This window comes from Corythoichthys intestinalis, chromosome 4, assembly GCF_030265065.1.
Source record: "Corythoichthys intestinalis isolate RoL2023-P3 chromosome 4, ASM3026506v1, whole genome shotgun sequence".
Lineage (NCBI taxonomy): Eukaryota > Metazoa > Chordata > Actinopteri > Syngnathiformes > Syngnathidae > Corythoichthys > Corythoichthys intestinalis.
In genome coordinates, this window is record NC_080398.1 from 29312061 (window position 1) to 29330550 (window position 18490).

An 18490-nucleotide genomic window follows, 5' to 3' on the forward strand; every position below is an offset into this window, starting at 1 on the left:
GCTTGGTTTCCTGCCGAGCTGCCATTTTGTATTCCTGCATTTCTTGTCCGTCCAACTTGATAATGACGATCGAATCAGCTAGTTTATTCAATCCCGAATAGGTTCTTCGTCAAATTTATACATTGAATCAACGTTTTGATATTCGTAGTGAAGTTCACTGACAAGTTGGCAGCTGTTTTTTTGTAACGTTAGCAGTTTAGCACCACTGAGTGGTGGAACGGTGTTAGCTTAGCATTTGTGCTAGCCTGTCTGCTAGCGAAGCCGTCCAAGCTAGCGTCAAGCTAGCTTGATCGAGGCGAAATGGCGGCCAACGCGGCACAAGCACCCCCGAAAAATAACTGGTACGTAGCACATGTCCAAAAAAAGAAGACAAACTTGATGTTAAATTATCACATTGAACTGTGAATGCGACACTTAAACGTAATGCGAGTCAAGTATTCAGGTTAAAGATAAAAGGTGACCACATTGTTGACGAGTACACTTCTGATAACACGGAAATTGTTCGTTTAGGAACTGCTTTTAATAACCGACTTTCTTCGGTTAAGTTGATTTGGATTTTATTTATTTTAAATCTGCATCGTGGTCGCAAAATCCCTGCATTCTATACTAAACCTGTGTAATCCCATTACGAATTTACGACTGTGATCGTGGGTTCAAAAATAAAGCAATCCTTAACTGGTGGTTCAGAAGGGCATGGCATAGATAATCCTGTAAGACATAAATGACGTGAGGGTTAAAATAGTGAACCAGCAAATATATTTGTAATTAACTTGGTGGCTGCCATTGACAATCAAACGTCCAATTGGTTTAAACTGAGAGGACTGCCTGTGAATGCTGATGTTTCAGTCCCACTAGCCACGTTTACATGCTGACTTTTATTCATACCGATTCAAATCATTCCGAATGGAAATTTCACATAAGCTGTTTACATGTCACTTCATCTATTCCGATCCAGCGTTTACATGTGACTGCCTTTATTCCGAAAGGACGTTTGACAACTGCCGTCTGACATGCGCAGATTTATCAAAACAAAGCGTCACGTTGCAAAACATGGAGATCGATCGTCAGATCAGCTGCTGTTTTAACTTTTCGAGTGGAAACAAAACTTCAGAATGATACGCCGTTCATTTAAAAAGTTGTGTGGGTGCGCTGTGCGTGTGCTTGGAAGCCATGTTGCAAGTGACGTTACTTACGTCACCAAGTGAGTCAGTACGGAGCATGCGCAGAAAGAACGCAACCAGACACCATTCCGCTTCCCTGTTTACATGATATAATTTTACTTCTAATCGGTTTGGGAAAAGGAATATTCCACCCCTGTGAATCGGAATGAAATTCCATTCGGTCTGGGCCTGTTCATTCCGAATGAGGTGTTTATATGGAACACATTTATTCGGTTTGAACAAATATTCCGATTGTAATTGGAATATTTGGCTCCATGTAAACGTGGCAACTGACTGCAACAGATGTCCAATCCATTTTGACTGAGAGAGGTTTGCATCGATCAACCCTCCCAGGAAAAATGGATTGGACTACCAGCACCATCAATGGCAGCCAACGTGTTAAATTGTTAAAAGATTCTGATATTTTAGATGTTTCTCTGACACCGTATTTTATACACTTTTTGACAAAGTACCATTTACATGACAGGTCTTATGTTGGTGGAGGTCCAGAAAATCACGTTACAGAAAATCCCGAATGGGAGAAAGCAAGGCAAGCACTTGCCTCTATTAGCAAGAGTCCAAAAAATGGCAAGAATGCACAAGGCAACCTGACCGCATTAGAGGTAAGCTTTGCCAGGCTTTGACTTTACAAATTCAATTTCCATATTAATGCACAATGAATTCTTCCCAATACACGATCATAATGAAAATGCTAATCAGTTTCAGGCAGGATTGAATGATGCTGCCATGCAGCACCAACAATATTATCAATGGTATCAGCAAAATCCGCCTCAGTATCCAGGATACACATATCCTTATAACTACTACTATCCAATGAATCCGGTATGTACAGACCTAAATGAGACTTTATGAAAATCCTATTATGCATCATTGTATTATGTTCATACTTTACAGTATGGAGTTGGATATCCACAAAATCAGTATGCAGTTCCCCAAGGACCTTATCAAGCACCTCCACCCTCAAATGGGCAGGTAAATGAGATATGCAAATCAAAATTCCAATTAATTTGAGACTGTAAATTTTTAATAGAAACAATACAGTTATTTGCACATCCTTTTCACTCTACATTGAACTCAAAAGACTACAAACTAAAAAAAGACCATCCAGAGAAGTGTTATTAGCTTGCCGCTTTAGTTTTTTTTTTTTTTTTTATGCATGTTTTACGTAATGTCCCAACTTAACCCCTTCAGACCTAAGCATGCTGCTGAAGGACATGATTCAGTTGCGTCTCTAAACCAGTACTTCTCAAATAGTGGGGCCGATGCCGTTGGTGGCCCATGTGACCTCAGGGAACATATTTTTTTTTCCATACTAGAATAAAGTGTATATGCACATCCATTCCAGGGTTGTCAGTGGCTCTCTTTTTCAGAGCGTACGCAGTGTTTTTGAACCGAACAAAAGCACAGTTGTAGCACACCGCAAAGAGATATGAAGATCGGGCTCACGTAGCGACCCGCTATCTTTTCTGGTTCTCACATGTCCGCCCAAGGAGCGACGTGTTCGGCTTAGGAGCGTTGCGACGACCGTACTCACATCCGTTTTTTCCCCGGCTGCTGCAAATTCGCTGTTTTCGGGCTGTTTAGCTTTTGGCTTCTACTTTTCTACTAGAGAGCACTGTTTATTATCATGCTCAGTGCTAAATAGCCCCACGCCATTGCAAAGGAGCTGGTACTGCGAGCAGCAAAGATAAAACTGTCCCCCTGTCCAATGACACTGTCGTTTTTGTTCTATTCATTTTTGTTTTTTCGGTCAAATTTTTTGGCATTTTGTCCTCAGTTAATATTGCTAATGGATTTGAAATTATTATTTAGGGATTATATTACAGTTTATATTGCAGTATCAAATGGTCAAAAAATGTACCATGTGTATTTTTACAGTATGGCTGTGACTTTTTTTTTTTTTTTTTTTCTTAAATTCTGGCAAATTGATGCGCTTTAAGTCTTTTCTGTTACAAACAAATGTTTATAAAGTTATACTTTATTTTAAGTTGATCTATATATTTTTTTCTTTAGTAGAATAAAGGGTAGAGTGTAAAGGGCAGCGGTGTACTTATAATAATAATTTTATAGACAAATGATACTGTTTACACTGGCGGCAGAGTTGGGGGGGGCTAGGGGGGCACGAAACATTTAAGTCTTCCTCAGGGGGGGGCGTAACAAAAAATAATTGAGAAGCACTGCTCTAAACCAGTAAATACACTTAATTTATGTATGTAATATTGACACTTCTGGGAGATGATTGGATGAAACTTTACACATAGAAATCAAATCATGAGGTTTGGCATGCCCTCTACGCCATTTTTGGCTCTTTGAAAATGGCTGACCAAATGCAACTTCAAAAAGGATAACGTAAAGTGCTCATTTCTCATTAAAACCACATTAGCAATAAAAATAATAAAAGTATGAAATATCCCAGACCAAAAATAATGCGCTTTGTTCTGGTGTTTGAGTAGAGCAAAAATAAACGTAGATTTTTTTTGCCCAGCATAAGGGTTAATTAGAATAAGGGTGTGTAGAAAAAAGACAATAATGTGAAATCGTTCCGGAAACTCACCAAAGTTCTTGTAAATATGAATGCGCATCTGAACTCTTGTTCGGACCAAACAGACGAATTCTGGTCTGCTCAAAAATGATGGGTCTTGGTCCACTTTAAGCCCACAAGTGAAGCAGGGTGCGCTTATGCTACATTACGTGCAGCGTCAAAGACCAACGCTGTGACGCTCCATGCTTCCACCCCTCCCAGTAGGGAGGTATTTCCTCATCTAAATTTGTGAAATCAATGAGTGCGCCTTTCGTCCATGTGATGCTACTCGAAGTTCGGTTGGCACAGTGTGAATACTTAACCTTTTCAACAAGTCATTTGCAAGTGTTGTTGCGAGGTAGCTCTTCAACCAGACCCTGGTCCATTTGGTCTAATGCAGTACTCCTCAATTAGTGGGGCGGGCCCCCTGACCTCGGGGGAAACATACTTTTTTGCCGTACTAGAATAAATTGTCCTTGCACACCCACTCAGTGGGTGGCAGTGGCGCTCTCATTTTCAGAGTGCACAGTACAGTGGTACCTCGACATACGATTGCTTCGACACACAATCTTTTCGACATCAGATGTAAAATTTGACTGGCCATTTGTTTCTACATCCGACGACATGCTCGAAATAACTCTTTTTGACAGCGTCACAGTTTCTTTGTTTTGCCGGAAGACAGACACGCGGCTGATTTTCTTGTGAGAGAAGGCAACACTGGGTCCAAAATGGTTAGTATAGACCCTACCCACGTGACGTCACAACTCCTTCCTCCTGACTGGTGCCGCCCAATTGTCCGTCAACACATCATGTTTCCCTGTTACGGCTACGTACATTCCTCCTATTTACGACGTGTTTTTCTGCTCGTTAACATTAATAATCAAAATGGTGAAGGCGTGTGTGGCGGTCGGTTGCAATAACAGAGAAGATAGACGGAGAGACTTGAAGTTCTACCGGATTCCGAGAGACCCGGAGAGAAGAGAGCGAGATGGGCTGCTGCAATTCGACGAGAAAACTGGGCTCCAAACGATTACCACAGATTATGTAGTAGTCAATTTATATCTGGTAAGATGCATTTAATATATATTTAGAGGGTTTTGGGCTGACAACCACAATTAAGATCATTGCTAGGCTAATCGCCGACAACATACACGTATATGTAGTGAGAGTGCTATCGCTAAACCATATAAACATTAAAAGCCCTAACTCCATTGAAAAACGACATGAAATACATTAGACTTGACAGTGGATGTTAGCAATAACAAAAGATTTTGAATTGAAAATTTCGTAACTCACCTTTCCAAGCACAAGATAGATTCCTGCCGAATTTTCGTGGACGAGGACCTGTTTCACCCAACCAGCAACGAAGTATTTATAAGCCTCCAAGCTCTTAAAGTTTTTCAAACTTTCGTGAGAATAGGCTGATTTTGTGTGGACAAGATAATTTTACAGTTCAGGGTAGCTAGCAGATGTGTGGCAAATACGGCGGAGACAGCGGGTCGAAAAACATCGATTTAGGCATCAAATATGGATCTGGCGAATGGATAAACTGAAGCTTTTCCACATAACGCCTTTTATGCAACGCATCAAGTGAGTTTACGGCATCCGAAAGCACCGGGTCTTCCTTGAAATGCATTATAAATTGCCCGATCAATTGAGACCATTGATACAGACACAAAATGACGGACAAGTGGGCGGAACCATACAGCGAGCACGTGATTTTGTGACGTCGGTGGGTAGGGTCTATAGGTGGAGAAGGAAAAAAAAGAAAAGGTGACGCTTACCATTGTAATGAAGATGTAAATGATAGCAAAATATAAGCACAGTGTGTGCATCCATGAACTCGGTCGACAATAGGGCCGTTGAACGTCGTTCTTGGACAACAGTACTCCTTCGTTCGCCAGCCTTTATACGTAAGTTAAGGTGACAATTATTACTGTGGTAACATCGCCAAAGAAATGGTCAGCTTCGTCAGGTTTCTAATCATTTATTCCATCAATTTATGCAACACAACACGCCGCTACTGGTGACGCCAGCATCAAAACAGAAAGTGAAATAGAACCGCGCTCTCGCTTACCGTCACGTCAGCCCCGCGGTGCATTCAGGTACAGCAAAAAAAAGTGCCACATTAGAACCTGATTCATTACAAGATTGCAGGTATTATCATTATTATTATTATTATTATTATATTATTCTGATTCTTACTGATAATTTATTTGTTTTGCTCTTTGTAATTGCTATTTGCAATCGTAACAGCAGTATTTATTAAGGATTTAGTGTAGGTTTTTGGGCTGTGGAACGGATGAATAATTCTAATTAGAGGTGTGCGAAATTTCCGATTCTTAGATTATTCGCGATTCGGCCGTGGAAGATTCGAGAACGATTCACAAACATCCAAATTCCGATTCTTGAATTATACCAGGTAAACCGGAAATAAAACACAGTCAGCGCGGTCTTCAGGACGCAATGAGGAATGGACAGAGAGTAAATATCATGTTCAACTCATGCCACTAGATTACCAAAAAAAAAAAAAAAAAAAACAATAATACCTGACTGCGGCCGTCAGCTGCTACAAACAGCGCCCAGTTACTTGTTGCTACAAACATACTGCAACATACGGCTATGGTAGATATCACATATATCTAGAACTAGATGTGAAATGACAGACGGCCGTGTTAGATCATATACCAAGAACTAGATGCGAAATGACACTTTCCCACGCTAGTAAACAGGCACCATCTTAAAGCGGTGGACTTCTCTAGAAGGCTCTGTTGTAACAAACCCAATTACTTTTTATCCAAAAAATAAATAAAGAAATAAAACAAATCGGCAAAATCTTGACTTGAATCTATCTTCAAATAATGAAACCATTTTAAAACTTTCACGTCGAAAGTAGACCGAAGGGAAATTATGGAATGACGGGAACAATTTTAAAAACTTTAAAGGTTGATTCACAACATTAAATTAATTGAATGTAGTTTAAAGCTGCCGATACAGAATGGGGACTTGAGTATTTTATTTACTGTTTTTAACGGTTAACTTGATACTGAAATAGTATTTTGTTTCGCCTGAGAGGATTTTTGAACAATTTTGGAACTAGTGTACAAAAAAATTAAAAGCAGAGGAGGGGGAGTTGTTGTGCATCAATAATCAATTTACAATTGAATCGGAGCCTCTGAATCGTATTCGAATCGTTAGGTGCCCAAAGATTCCCACCTCTAATTCTAATATATTCCTATGGGAAAATCCTGCTCGACATGCGACCATTTCGACTTAAAAACAAGGTCCTGGAATAAATTAACTTTGTATGTAGAGTTACAACTGTATTTTTGAAGCAAACGAGCACACTGCAAAGAGCACTGAGGCATGAAGAGATAGACGAGGATATATAACAAAGCTTATGTAGCGTTTGGTTTTGACTTTTAATACAGTAGGAGACGAGGAAAGACCAGTCTGTTTACTGTGTCTAAAGTTTGCAGCGGACAGCGGGAAGCCAAATCAATTCAGACGTCATTTAAACCCGTTAGACCCAAATCACATTAATGAGCTGCTTCATTGTTTTTCTGTGAAAAGGTGCCAAATATTGCCAACAATCATCATTTGTCAGTGTTACATCAGTAAACCAGTGAGCACTGTTAGCATGCTCTGTGCAAAATAGCAGCACACAATAGCAAAGGAGCTGATAATGCCTGCAGCCAAAATAAAAATTGACCCTCAGTCCAATGACACTTGTCGGTTTTTTTTTTTCGGTCACATTTTTTGGCATATTGTCTTTGTAAGTTAATGTTGCTAATCAATTTAGATTTAACTTTATTTTTCAGTATGAAATGGTCCAAAAATGTACCTTGAATGTATATTTAGTTTGGATGTGATGTTTTTTTGTTTGTTTGTTTGTTTTTTTAATTCAGGCAAATTGATGCACTTGAAGTCTTTTCTTTTACAAAAAAAAAAGTTATACTTTATTCTAAGTTGATCTATATTACTTTTTTTGTAACAGAAAATAATTGAGAAGCACTGGTCTAATGTGAAAGCGCCCTTATTTGTAGATGCAGATTCCTGATCAAAATATTGTACACATATTACTTGAATCACATTTTTCTCCGATTGGCGGTTGGTCAAACTAATTTAGTAATTTACCTTCTGGGTGGAGCCTGAAAACACATGTGGTTTCCTCCACTTCTGAAAAAGCATGATGTAGTACTGATTACTAGTGGTAGGTATGATTGTCAATCACTGTGCATTTGAGTTTTTGTTTTTGCAGTTTTAGCTGAGTGTTTTATAGTTCAGTTGTGCTTTGACTACAATAAATATGGCAGTCTGTTTTAACTCAGTAAAAAGTACACAGGAAGTGTTACACAATAAGGATTTGTCATAGCTGGCTCGTCTTTAAGCCTAAAATTATCTTGCTTCTCTCTCCAGCCTCCCCCGGTTCCTGGAATGGATGAACCGACTCCCAACTACCCTTCTCAACCTCAACCCCCCTCCACTCCTCAGCCGCCCCAAAGCCCAACCACCTCAGAAAAACCTGTTGCTCCTCCGCCCCCACCCTTACCTCCCCCACCCAATTCCCAATACCCCCCTCCTCCACCCCACAATGCCTACAGTTCCAATAATTCTGTGCCATATCCACACGGGGACCCCAACCAGATTTACAACTCATGCCCTGGACGTCCCAACTACGGGCCTGGCTTTCAGGCTCCGAACAATTATCAGCCCCCACAGAGTCCGACCCAGATGCAAGCCGGGCCGTACGGAGCCGGAATTGGCAGAGGAGAGGCTAATAAACCCAAACCGCAAAACCCAGGACAGCAACTCTGGCATCGCATGAAACGTAAGACGGCAGCAAAGTTATAGCATTAACCCTTTCAGGGACAATGGTCACTACAGTGGACAGCTATTCAAAAGTTGACACTTAAGAGCTGTAACCCCTTCATGCCTGTATTTACATTTGAGATATACATCCAGCTTTGGAAGAATTCAAGTACATAAAAATAGTATTGATTAAAAAAAAAAAATACTAGTTCGAGAAAGTTAAATTGAGATATACATCTAAAAGTAATAAAACAAGTTAATATAGAAAAATATGAATTTAGATATTTCTGATATACTACAGGAGGCAGTAATACATTCCTCATATGATTATACATTCAAGATTTTTTAATGTTGAATGTCTTTTTAAATTTTTTTCAGATATTGTAATTTTCTAACCCTTGATATATATTTTTGTTAGGGCTGTCAAACGATTAAAATTTTTAATCGAGTTAATAACAGCTTAAAAATTAATTAATCGTAATTAATCGCAATTAATCGCAATTCAAACCATCTATAAAATATGCCATATTTTTCTGTAAATTACTGTTGGAATGGAAAGATAAGACAAGACGGATATATACATTCAACATACGGTACATAAGGACTGTATTTGTTTATTATAACAATAAATCAACAAGATGGCATTAACATTACTAACATTCTGTTAAAGTGATCCATGGATAGAAAGACTTGTAGTTTTTAAAAGATGAATATTAGTACAAGTTATAGAAATGTTATATTAAAACGCCTCTTAATGTTTTCGTTTTAATAAAATTTGTAAAATTTTCAATCAAAAAATAAACTAGTAGCCCTATTCTGTCCTCAATGTGTGTGAGTACACAAATTGACAGATAGCGAACATAAGTTCCAAAAAGAAATCGGACGGTGTGGCAAAGTTGCATGGGCTTTACTGAAGTCATCTCTTTTTGACAGGAGCACGTTTCTTGTATTTTTGTAAAACTGAAAATAACAAGGCAATGTGTCAATAACTTGCATAAATCACAAAATAACATAAAATGTACACACACGTGTCCATTTGAGCAGTAGCACTAGCCAATTAGCTCACAAGCATCTAACAATGTAACTGCATTTCACCATATATTAGGCCTGAACGATATTGGAAAAAACTATTGTTGCGATTTTTTTTAGGTGTGCAATATATTGCGATATTATATTGCGATAGTAAAAAAAAAAAAATTTAAAGAAATATTCACTAGATGACTTGAATAGCTGTTTGGAAATACTTTGCATGACACACCGTGACCACAGTGTATTCATATAATACCGTTTCATTTGTGAATGATTAAGATTGCTGTATTATTATGAAGGGATCCAGGAAGCCATGTCTGCACAAAATAGATAATTTCTTGAACACAATATTTGACACTTCAACAGCAGCAAATACATTAAATGACAAATAAAAGAGCAGGTGCATTCGTCCCCTGAGTTTTTGACAAAATATAACAATAAATAAAAACTTCGGTAAAATAACAACAAAGTTGTAAACATATTTGAACAAAAATATTAAATATGACAAATAAGAGTTGTTCACAAACTATAACAATAAATAAGAACCTCAGTAAAACAATAAAGTTGTCAACATATTTGAACTTAAATATTAAATGTCAAATAAAAGTGCAAGTGCATTAGTCCCCTGAGTTGTTTACACAAAATATAACAATATAGAACTGCAAAACTGCAACAAAGTTGTAAAAATATTTAAAAAATATTAAGTATCAAAACTTTATGTGCAGCTGTACTATAGTTATTTGAAAAATACGATTTACAGTTAATTTAAATATAAAAGAAACAGAAACTCAATTGAACTTGTAAATAATTGAACTGAATAACAGCAAATAACTGATGAATAACAGAACCATTTTAACTCCCAAATTTATGTATTTGTCTGCATATCGTCCACCTTCCTTGCTCAGCAATTCTCAACTGGGTCTCATAGGTTTTTGGCCAAGACTACTAGTTTATCCACCATTGCAGGCTTGAGACAACAACGTTGGCACGTAACAATGTTCCCACCTGTACTAAAAAGCCTCTGATGGGAAGCTCGTAGCAGGAATGCATAGATACCTGCGTTTTAAATGGTCCCACATGTTCGACGGATTACTTCTTGTTGAGGCAACCATGGCGAGGCACTGTCAACAGGGCTGTTTTTTGTTCCTTATATTCTTGTCGATAGCCAAAATACTTCCAAAACTCCTTTTGGATACAGTCTTCCCTATTCAACGTGCTGCTTGATTGCTTGCTTTCACTTTGAAAACGGCCCCTCCTCCCTCCGCTCTGCTGTTCGGCCCCTCCTCCCTCCACTCCGCTCTAGCAGGGGAGGGGGAGGAGCCGATGACTGCGAGCTGGAGAGAATGAGAGACTGTTCACTCTCCTTCTCGCTCCTTGCTCAAAACAAACGTTTGTGGATTTAAAAAAATGAAATGAAAAAACTATCGCACGTCCTTGCGATGGGACTATTGCGCATGCGCACATCGCGATGGCGATGTTTAAACGATATATCGTTCAGGCCTACCATATATGTGAACAAATTCAAATGCACATCATCAATAACTATCTAATGCTCATGAATATAAACAAAGGAGGAATATAACTCACAAGCGATGCATGTATTAGACACAAACAGTGTGATGGGGCTATGAGAACTGCCACTGAATACTGGATGCGGATGTTAGCTGGTCTGAATAGCACTGTCTATTAGTGTGAGTTCGCATCGACATATAATCACGTCAGAAAAGCGCGCCGAAACCCAAATAATCAGCTGCACTGAATCGCCAGCAGAGGGCGACATTACGCCACATAACATATGCAAGTCACACCCAAGCGCCAGCAGAGGGCGGAAAAACTCCATAAAACACAATTAACAAGTTGGCCTTTCACTGTACTGACATTTAAATCTGTCTGAGCGGGCCTAGTGCGTTAATTGCGTCAAATATTTTAACGTGATTAATTTAAAAAATTAATTAACGCCCGTTAACGCGATAATTTTGACAGCCCTAATTTTTGTTGATTATTATTTTCATGAACTTATTTATTCCCGCTATGCTATTTCATGTGGTAGTCCCCGGGTAACGACTTACCCAGTTTCCGTGTTTTTGACTTTACCACACCAGAGTTTCGTCCGCCATTCTCTCCAGTCGTCTTTTTTTTTTTCCGTCCCGTAAACAGTACCTAGTTTCCGTTGGTGTTCTTTATGTCAGGATACCCTTCCCCAGGAGCGTCGCCGCAGTTCTGCAGTTCCCACTTCCTTGTTCTCATGCTGCTGCTGCTTCTCCTCCGTCCCGATCCGTATTTTATTTCGGACAGTGGGTTCACGTTGAGAGAGGTGCCGCTGGCGACCTGAGCGGTCATGATGTCATCCCTCTCTCACGGGTAAAGCCCGAAGAGTTTTTTTTTTAAAATGTATTTTTTTTAAACCCGAATAGTCATTGAATATAACAGCATTTAACACAACGTACGTCACAGCATCTTATTTTTTACTTATTAATATGATGTAAAATACAGGTTTTGGATAGTTATTTTGATTTATTTAGGGATACTTAAAGGTTTGATTCCAACTTACACGAAAATTCAGGTTATATCGCCAACGTAGCCCGGGGACTACCTGTATTTGTAAATCTACATTTGGGAATCAAAGGGTTAACCCTTTGTAGAACAAGTGGCTGTTTTTAACAATTTTAAACTTTTTTTTTGTTGGGGGAACGGGCATTCAAGTCCTTTTACCCATTATTTTTTTGTCATTTAAACTAAGTATTAGCAATTATATTTTTTCATTACTATATTTTTTAAATATTTTATAATCATATACACATAAATTAATGCAATGTTATTAGCACTCTGATTAGAAACTAAATGATTACAATTAAGATGAATAATTAAAATACAGTTTACGGCAGACATGTCCAAAGTCCGGCCCGGGGGCCAAATGCGGCCCGTGGTCAAATTTCATCCGGCCCCCAGCTTCTGTCATAAAATCAATAACGTCTGGCCCGCACACAGACTTAATAAATTGGTCAGCAGTACTGCTACCAGCATATGAAGTATCTTACACACTAAATGCTGCTCCTCATTTACCCACTAAAAGGCAGCAGCACTCTAAGCAACATTACCCCGCGTTACCCTTTATTCCCCATTTCTAAAATGGCGACAATCAACAAAAAAAAGAAAGTTGACTGTGACAGCCGACGCTTCAAGGATGGGTGGAAATTGGACTACTGTATTTCTTCTCTAAAATATGCAACAACTGTGTCTGCGTCATTTGCAAAGAGACAGTCATTGTTTTTAAAGAGTTCAATGTGAGGTGATATTAACAAACGACACAATGACATGTATGACAAGATTACAGGGAAGATATGTTGCGAGAAATTGAAGAAACTTGAAGCTAGTTTAATTTTACAGCAGCAGTATTTCGCAAGAGCCCGAGAGTCGAAAGAGAACGCCACAAAGGCTAGTTGCGAGGTTGTTGAAATAATTAATTTAGGGCTGTCAAACGATTAAAATTTTTAATCGAGTTAATCACAGCTTAAAAATTAATTAATCGTAATTAATCGCAATTCAAACCATCTATAAAATATGCCAAATTTTTCTGTAAATTATTGTTCGAATGGAAAGATAAGACACAAGACGGATATATACATTCAACATACTGTACATAAGTACTGTATTTGTTTATTATAACAATAAATCAACAAGATGGCATTAACGTTAACATTCTGTTAAAGCGATCCATGGATAGAAAGACTTGTAGTTCTTAAAAGATAAATGTTAGTACAAGTTATAGAAATGTTATATTAAAACTCCTCTTAATGTTTTCGTTTTTAAAAAATTTGTAAAATTTTCAATCAAAAAATAAACTGGTAGCTCGCCATTGTTGACGTCAATAATTACACAATGCTCATGGTGCTGAAACCCATAAAATCAGTCGCACCCAAGCGCCAGCAGAGGGCGACAAAACACCAAAAAACACAAGTAACAAGTGGACATGACACTGTGCTGTCTTTTTAATCTGTTTGAGCGGGGTATGTGTGTTAATTTTGTCAAATATTTTAACGTGATTAATTAAAAAAAATAATTACCACCCGTGAACACGATAATTTTGACAGCCCTAAATTAATTTTTTTTAAAAATAACAAAGCAAATGTGACACACAGAATGGCTTGCTAAAATTTGCTTAAATATATTGTTCTACGTAAAGGCCAAGGTCGGCCCTCCACATTTTTACCACACCAAATCTGGCCCCCTCTGCAAAAAGTTTGGACAACCCTGGTTTACGGCCTTAAGTAATAGGCTAGACATACAGGAGTGACATCGCTCGTGCACAGGCGGACCAGCGAAGCGATTTAAGAAAGTAGGAATCGTTTCCATCGCTGTCACCTGGCACTCCAATCAAACAGCAATGGATTTATTCATCGACAAATCACCTGCGAGGACATTGGTCAACCCGGAAATTGACATCCACGTGCCACACTTAGTCAACATAGAGGAGCGTATCATTTTAGCAGTGTGCAACCAGCACATACTTAATGATGCCTCTGGGCATGATTTCTGGGAAATAAATTAAAAAGCAGCTGTATGGGAAGTTGTTGGGGCTCAGAAAAGACCGAAAATGTTAAAATGCCCTCAAAATTCATAGCCAATCAGAGCGATAACGCACAGGCAAAGGGCGGTTCATGCCGCTGCAATTGCATAGTTCGTGTTTGTTGGCTTTCAGCTCGTTGTGCTTTCAGCTAATCGGTGATGACTTTCGTCACCACGCATCGCCTCCCGTGGGTCAAGGCCCTAACACTGTAAAGTTTATTTCACACATCTCTGTCAAAATAGATTGGACGTCGACCGTTGTCAATGGCAGCTAATTAGTTAAGTGAGTGCCTTGTAAGGGTTTAAAAAATCCTAATTGGTGCATGAAAGGGTTCACAAACATTACTTAATTCGCTTAACGTTTGTCTCCACAGAGTCCCCTGGCACTGCCCCAATGAAGTTCAATATTCCCAAAAGGCCCTATCAGGTCACTGTTTCTAACCAGGCATTCTCACCAACTGAGCAGCCTACTGGACCACCTCCAGCCCCTTCGTCTCCTGTGAATGCAAACGCAACACCTCAGACGCGGTAATAAACGCACTTGCCACTGAAGACTCATGACTCTTTCTTGGCCGACATCTGACTTCCTAACTTGTGTCGACAGACCGCAGGACTGGCCACCAGCCATGAAGGAGTACGTGCAGCGATGTTTTACTGCCTGCGAGTCGGAGGAAGACAAAGATCGCACGGAGAAGGTGTTGAAAGAGGTTCTGCAGGACCGCTTAAAGGATGGATCCGCTTATACTATTGACTGGGATCGTGAACCGTTGCCCGAGTAAGAGCACTAACTACTCTTAAAGGGAAAGACGATATCTAGTATAGATGAGTTTCGCGTAAAATAGTTGCTCAGAGTATTTTAAGTATACAAAAAATGCTTATTGGCGCAGCCATTTTATGTCAGTTATACCTAAGCACATACACCAATTGACTAGAGCACAGGCGCATGTGATAATGGGTTTTAATGATGTAACAAGGAAGGGTGGGCATTTATGAAAACTCAAATTTGATCAGCTAAAATACTCATGACATTGATAAAATGTCTAACCCCATATTCAGAGGTCACTTCCTGGAAATAGACTATATTTTTGACACAAATCCTCTAAATAATTGCTCCTTTCTCAGCTACCTTCCCACAGACAGTTACTTCAAAACAAAACAAGGTGCAAATTTTTGCACTCTACTAGCATGCTACGCACACGGTTTGTATTTTATTGTCGTCTTGGGACTGTTGTCATTTATCGAGTTTGTATTACATGAACTAGCGCAGCACTTGAAAAGCTAGTCAAAGCAGAATTGCCTAAAAAAGTGGGTTTACTGATTAAGTTCTTTTGTATAGAATAACTATGAACTGCAAGATTTGAGTGATGAATTTGCTTTGTAGAAGAATGACTTAAGTTCTGTAATTTTGATGGTTTGAAGTACTCTCTATGACTTAACACCTTTCAAACTCTAATGTCTGCAGAATTTTTTTTTCAGCAATGTGACAACTGATTGATTGAGCGTTTGTCTTCTGAATTTGTAGTTTAAAGGGAAAACAACAGCCTCGCTGGCACGCCGTCCCACGAAGTGTGGAATCCTCAATCATTAGGGGTGGAAGTACAACTGCTTCGTCTCGAGGCAGAGGCCTAGGTCACCGATTGGGCAACTACAGGAATGTTTTTTCTCAGCGTAGCCCGTCTTCTAGTTCCTCACGCTCATCTTCGCGCTCGCCCTCTCCAAACCACGGCAGAAACCGCGACCGGAGCAACCAACGGCACCGGCGCAGGTAAATGCAAGAACTTTTTTTTTCATTCTGATACATTTTGGTTGGGAATCGCTGTCTTTATCTCTATACTGTTGTCATCTACCTAGCGATTCCGGCTCACAGTCAGACAACAGCCTTTCCAGTGATCTTCGACCTCAGCTGTCAAGACGAAACCAGAAAGGTGGTCGCGGGCGTGGCAATGACAGGGATCGAGGGCATGGCGGAGAGAGGGGACGAGGAAGAGGCGGAAAAGCCAGGGGCAGAAAGTAATAGCAAAACTTTGTGCCATTTCATGCCTTCATTACTCAGAGACTGGCAACACCTTGTTTAAATGATCTTCGTGTGAAACACGGTTGCTCAGTATTTATGCATATTGCATACTCTAAATCAGGGGTGTCCAAACGTTTTGCAAAGGGGGCCAGATTTGGTGTGGTAAAAATGTGGGGGGCCGACCTTGGTTGACGTCCTTTATGTAGAACAATATATTTAAGCAAAATTTAGCAAGCCATTCTGTGTGTCACATTTGCTTTATTATTATTTTTAATTAATAATATCAACAATCTCGCAACTAGCCTTTGTGGGGTTCTCTTTCGATTCTCGGGTTCTTGCGAAATACTGCTGCTGTGAATATAACTAGCTTCAAGTTGCTTTAATTTCTCGCTACGTATCTTCCCTGTAATCTTGTCGTACATGTCAGCGTCTCTTGTTTGGTAATATCGCCTAACATTGAACTCTTTAAAAACAGCGACTGTCTCTTTGCAAATGAGGCAGACACAGTTGTTGCGTATTTTAGTGAAGAAATAGTCCAATTTCCACCTATCCCTGAAGCGTCGGCCGTCGCAGTCAACTTTCTTTTTTGTGTTAATTGTCACCATTTTAGAAAATTGGGAGTTAAGGGTCACATGGGGTAATGTTGCTTAGAGTGCTGCTGCCTTTTAGTGGGTAAATGAGGAGCAGCATTTAGTGTGTAGGCTACGTCATATGATGGTAGCAATACTGCTGACCAATTTATTAAGTCTGTGTGCGGGCCAGACGTTATTGATTTTATGACAGGCTGGGGGCCGGATGAAATTTGACCAGGGGCCGCATTTGGCCCCCGGGCCGGACTTTGGACATGTCTGTTATAAATGATGAAAACCCATTTCAACTTGGGTTAAAAGCATATTTTATTTGGCCGTTAAACAGTATTCTGTCTTCTGGTATATAAATGTTAAAAGTGTTGTCGATCCCTTCCATTTTTTAGAAACACTGAAGATTCCAATACACCCGGTGGTAAGAAGAGAAAAGGTGGTAGTGCTGGTTTGGATTTCCATGACCCTGATAGGGAAGCCAAAAAGCAAAGCAGAGCAGCACGATTTCAGAAGCAGCTTCGCTCGGAGCCCCTAGTCTTGTCCATTAGCTCGCTGGACCTGCCTGATGGGACACAGGAGGGCCTCAGCTGGGAAGACTGTCCCATTGTCGGGACATGTCAGGACATCACCAAGCCTTACCTGAGGCTCACCTGTGCCCCAGACCCCTCCACCGTTCGCCCTATTCATGTAAGTCTTCAGTGTTGGTAGAGGAGGATTTTGTTTAGAGCAGGAAATGCTCATTTTTTTTCCTTTGCCCTACAGGTGTTAAAAAAATCTTTACAGGCCGTGAAAGCTGACTGGAAGAGCAAACAGGACTACGCTTATGCCTGTGAACAGATGAAGTCCATACGACAGGACCTCACGGTTGGTATCAGGCTCATTTGACATGCTTTGTGTTATTTGTTTTACCATCAACTGTAAAGAAAGAAGTCGACAAATCCATTGACATCACCCATAGGATTAGCCAGCTTCCATTTGTGTAGGCCAGGGGTGGGCAAACCGGTCCTCGAGGGCCGCAGTGGGTCCTGGTCTTTGTTCCAACTGATTCAGCACACACAGTATAACCAATGAGGTTTCAGTGGAAAAAAGGAGCACCTGACTGCAATCAACTGATTGCACTTGTAAGAAACCAGATTGGTGAAAGGCTGTCCTCATGACGGGTATGAACAAAAACCCGCACCCACTGCGGCCCTTTGTGGAATTAATTGCCCACCCCTGGTGTAGGCAGATGTTTTTTCAAGACTATGGTTTTAAGGAGCCCAGCTAAGTCTTAAGAATGTTAACTGACAACGGACTGCTTGGAAAATAACAACACAACAAGCATAAACTTAGTTTGGTGAGGCAAAATTATTAGCTTCCATAGCATTTACCGACATAAGTTAAAAATCAACTACAACCACACTTCCACCTACTAACTTGGAACCTGTAGGCAACAACAATTCTTGAAATTATTCTAAGTACTTAGCCCAGTGGAAGAAAAATTAAAACTGGGCTCCAAGGATCGACGCGTATACATGTCTATAAATATATATACCAACCAAATTTCATCCTGATCGGTCCACAAATAATGGAGGAGTTGGCAGTAGTAGTCCTGGTGAACAAATGAAACGAAAACTTGGGCGCCCAAGCAGGCAGTCTGAAAATGGCCCAAAACAACACTTAATTTACTACTTACTGGAAGAAATCTAAGAACCCTTTGAATATGTTAGAACAGTCAACTGATCCTTAAAGGGAACCACGGGAATAAGGACTTGTAGTTCTTAAAAGGTAAACGTTATTATGAGTT

At 39.8% G+C, this 18490-nt stretch overlaps 1 protein-coding gene across 1 annotated transcript in view; it reads left to right on the forward strand.

Annotated features, from left to right (window-relative positions):
- Positions 1–18490, forward strand: part of leng8 (leukocyte receptor cluster (LRC) member 8) — a 23831-nt gene continuing 5341 nt past the window's right edge. Inside the window, exons 1-11 of the mRNA XM_057834113.1 lie at positions 1–341; positions 1648–1783; positions 1881–2003; positions 2076–2153; positions 8122–8533; positions 14484–14637; positions 14714–14884; positions 15632–15874; positions 15961–16119; positions 17097–17391; positions 17467–17568. Of these exons, the coding sequence (XP_057690096.1) occupies positions 301–341; positions 1648–1783; positions 1881–2003; positions 2076–2153; positions 8122–8533; positions 14484–14637; positions 14714–14884; positions 15632–15874; positions 15961–16119; positions 17097–17391; positions 17467–17568 (1914 nt within the window). The 5' untranslated portion in view covers positions 1–300. The remainder of the gene's footprint in view (positions 342–1647; positions 1784–1880; positions 2004–2075; positions 2154–8121; positions 8534–14483; positions 14638–14713; positions 14885–15631; positions 15875–15960; positions 16120–17096; positions 17392–17466; positions 17569–18490) is intronic.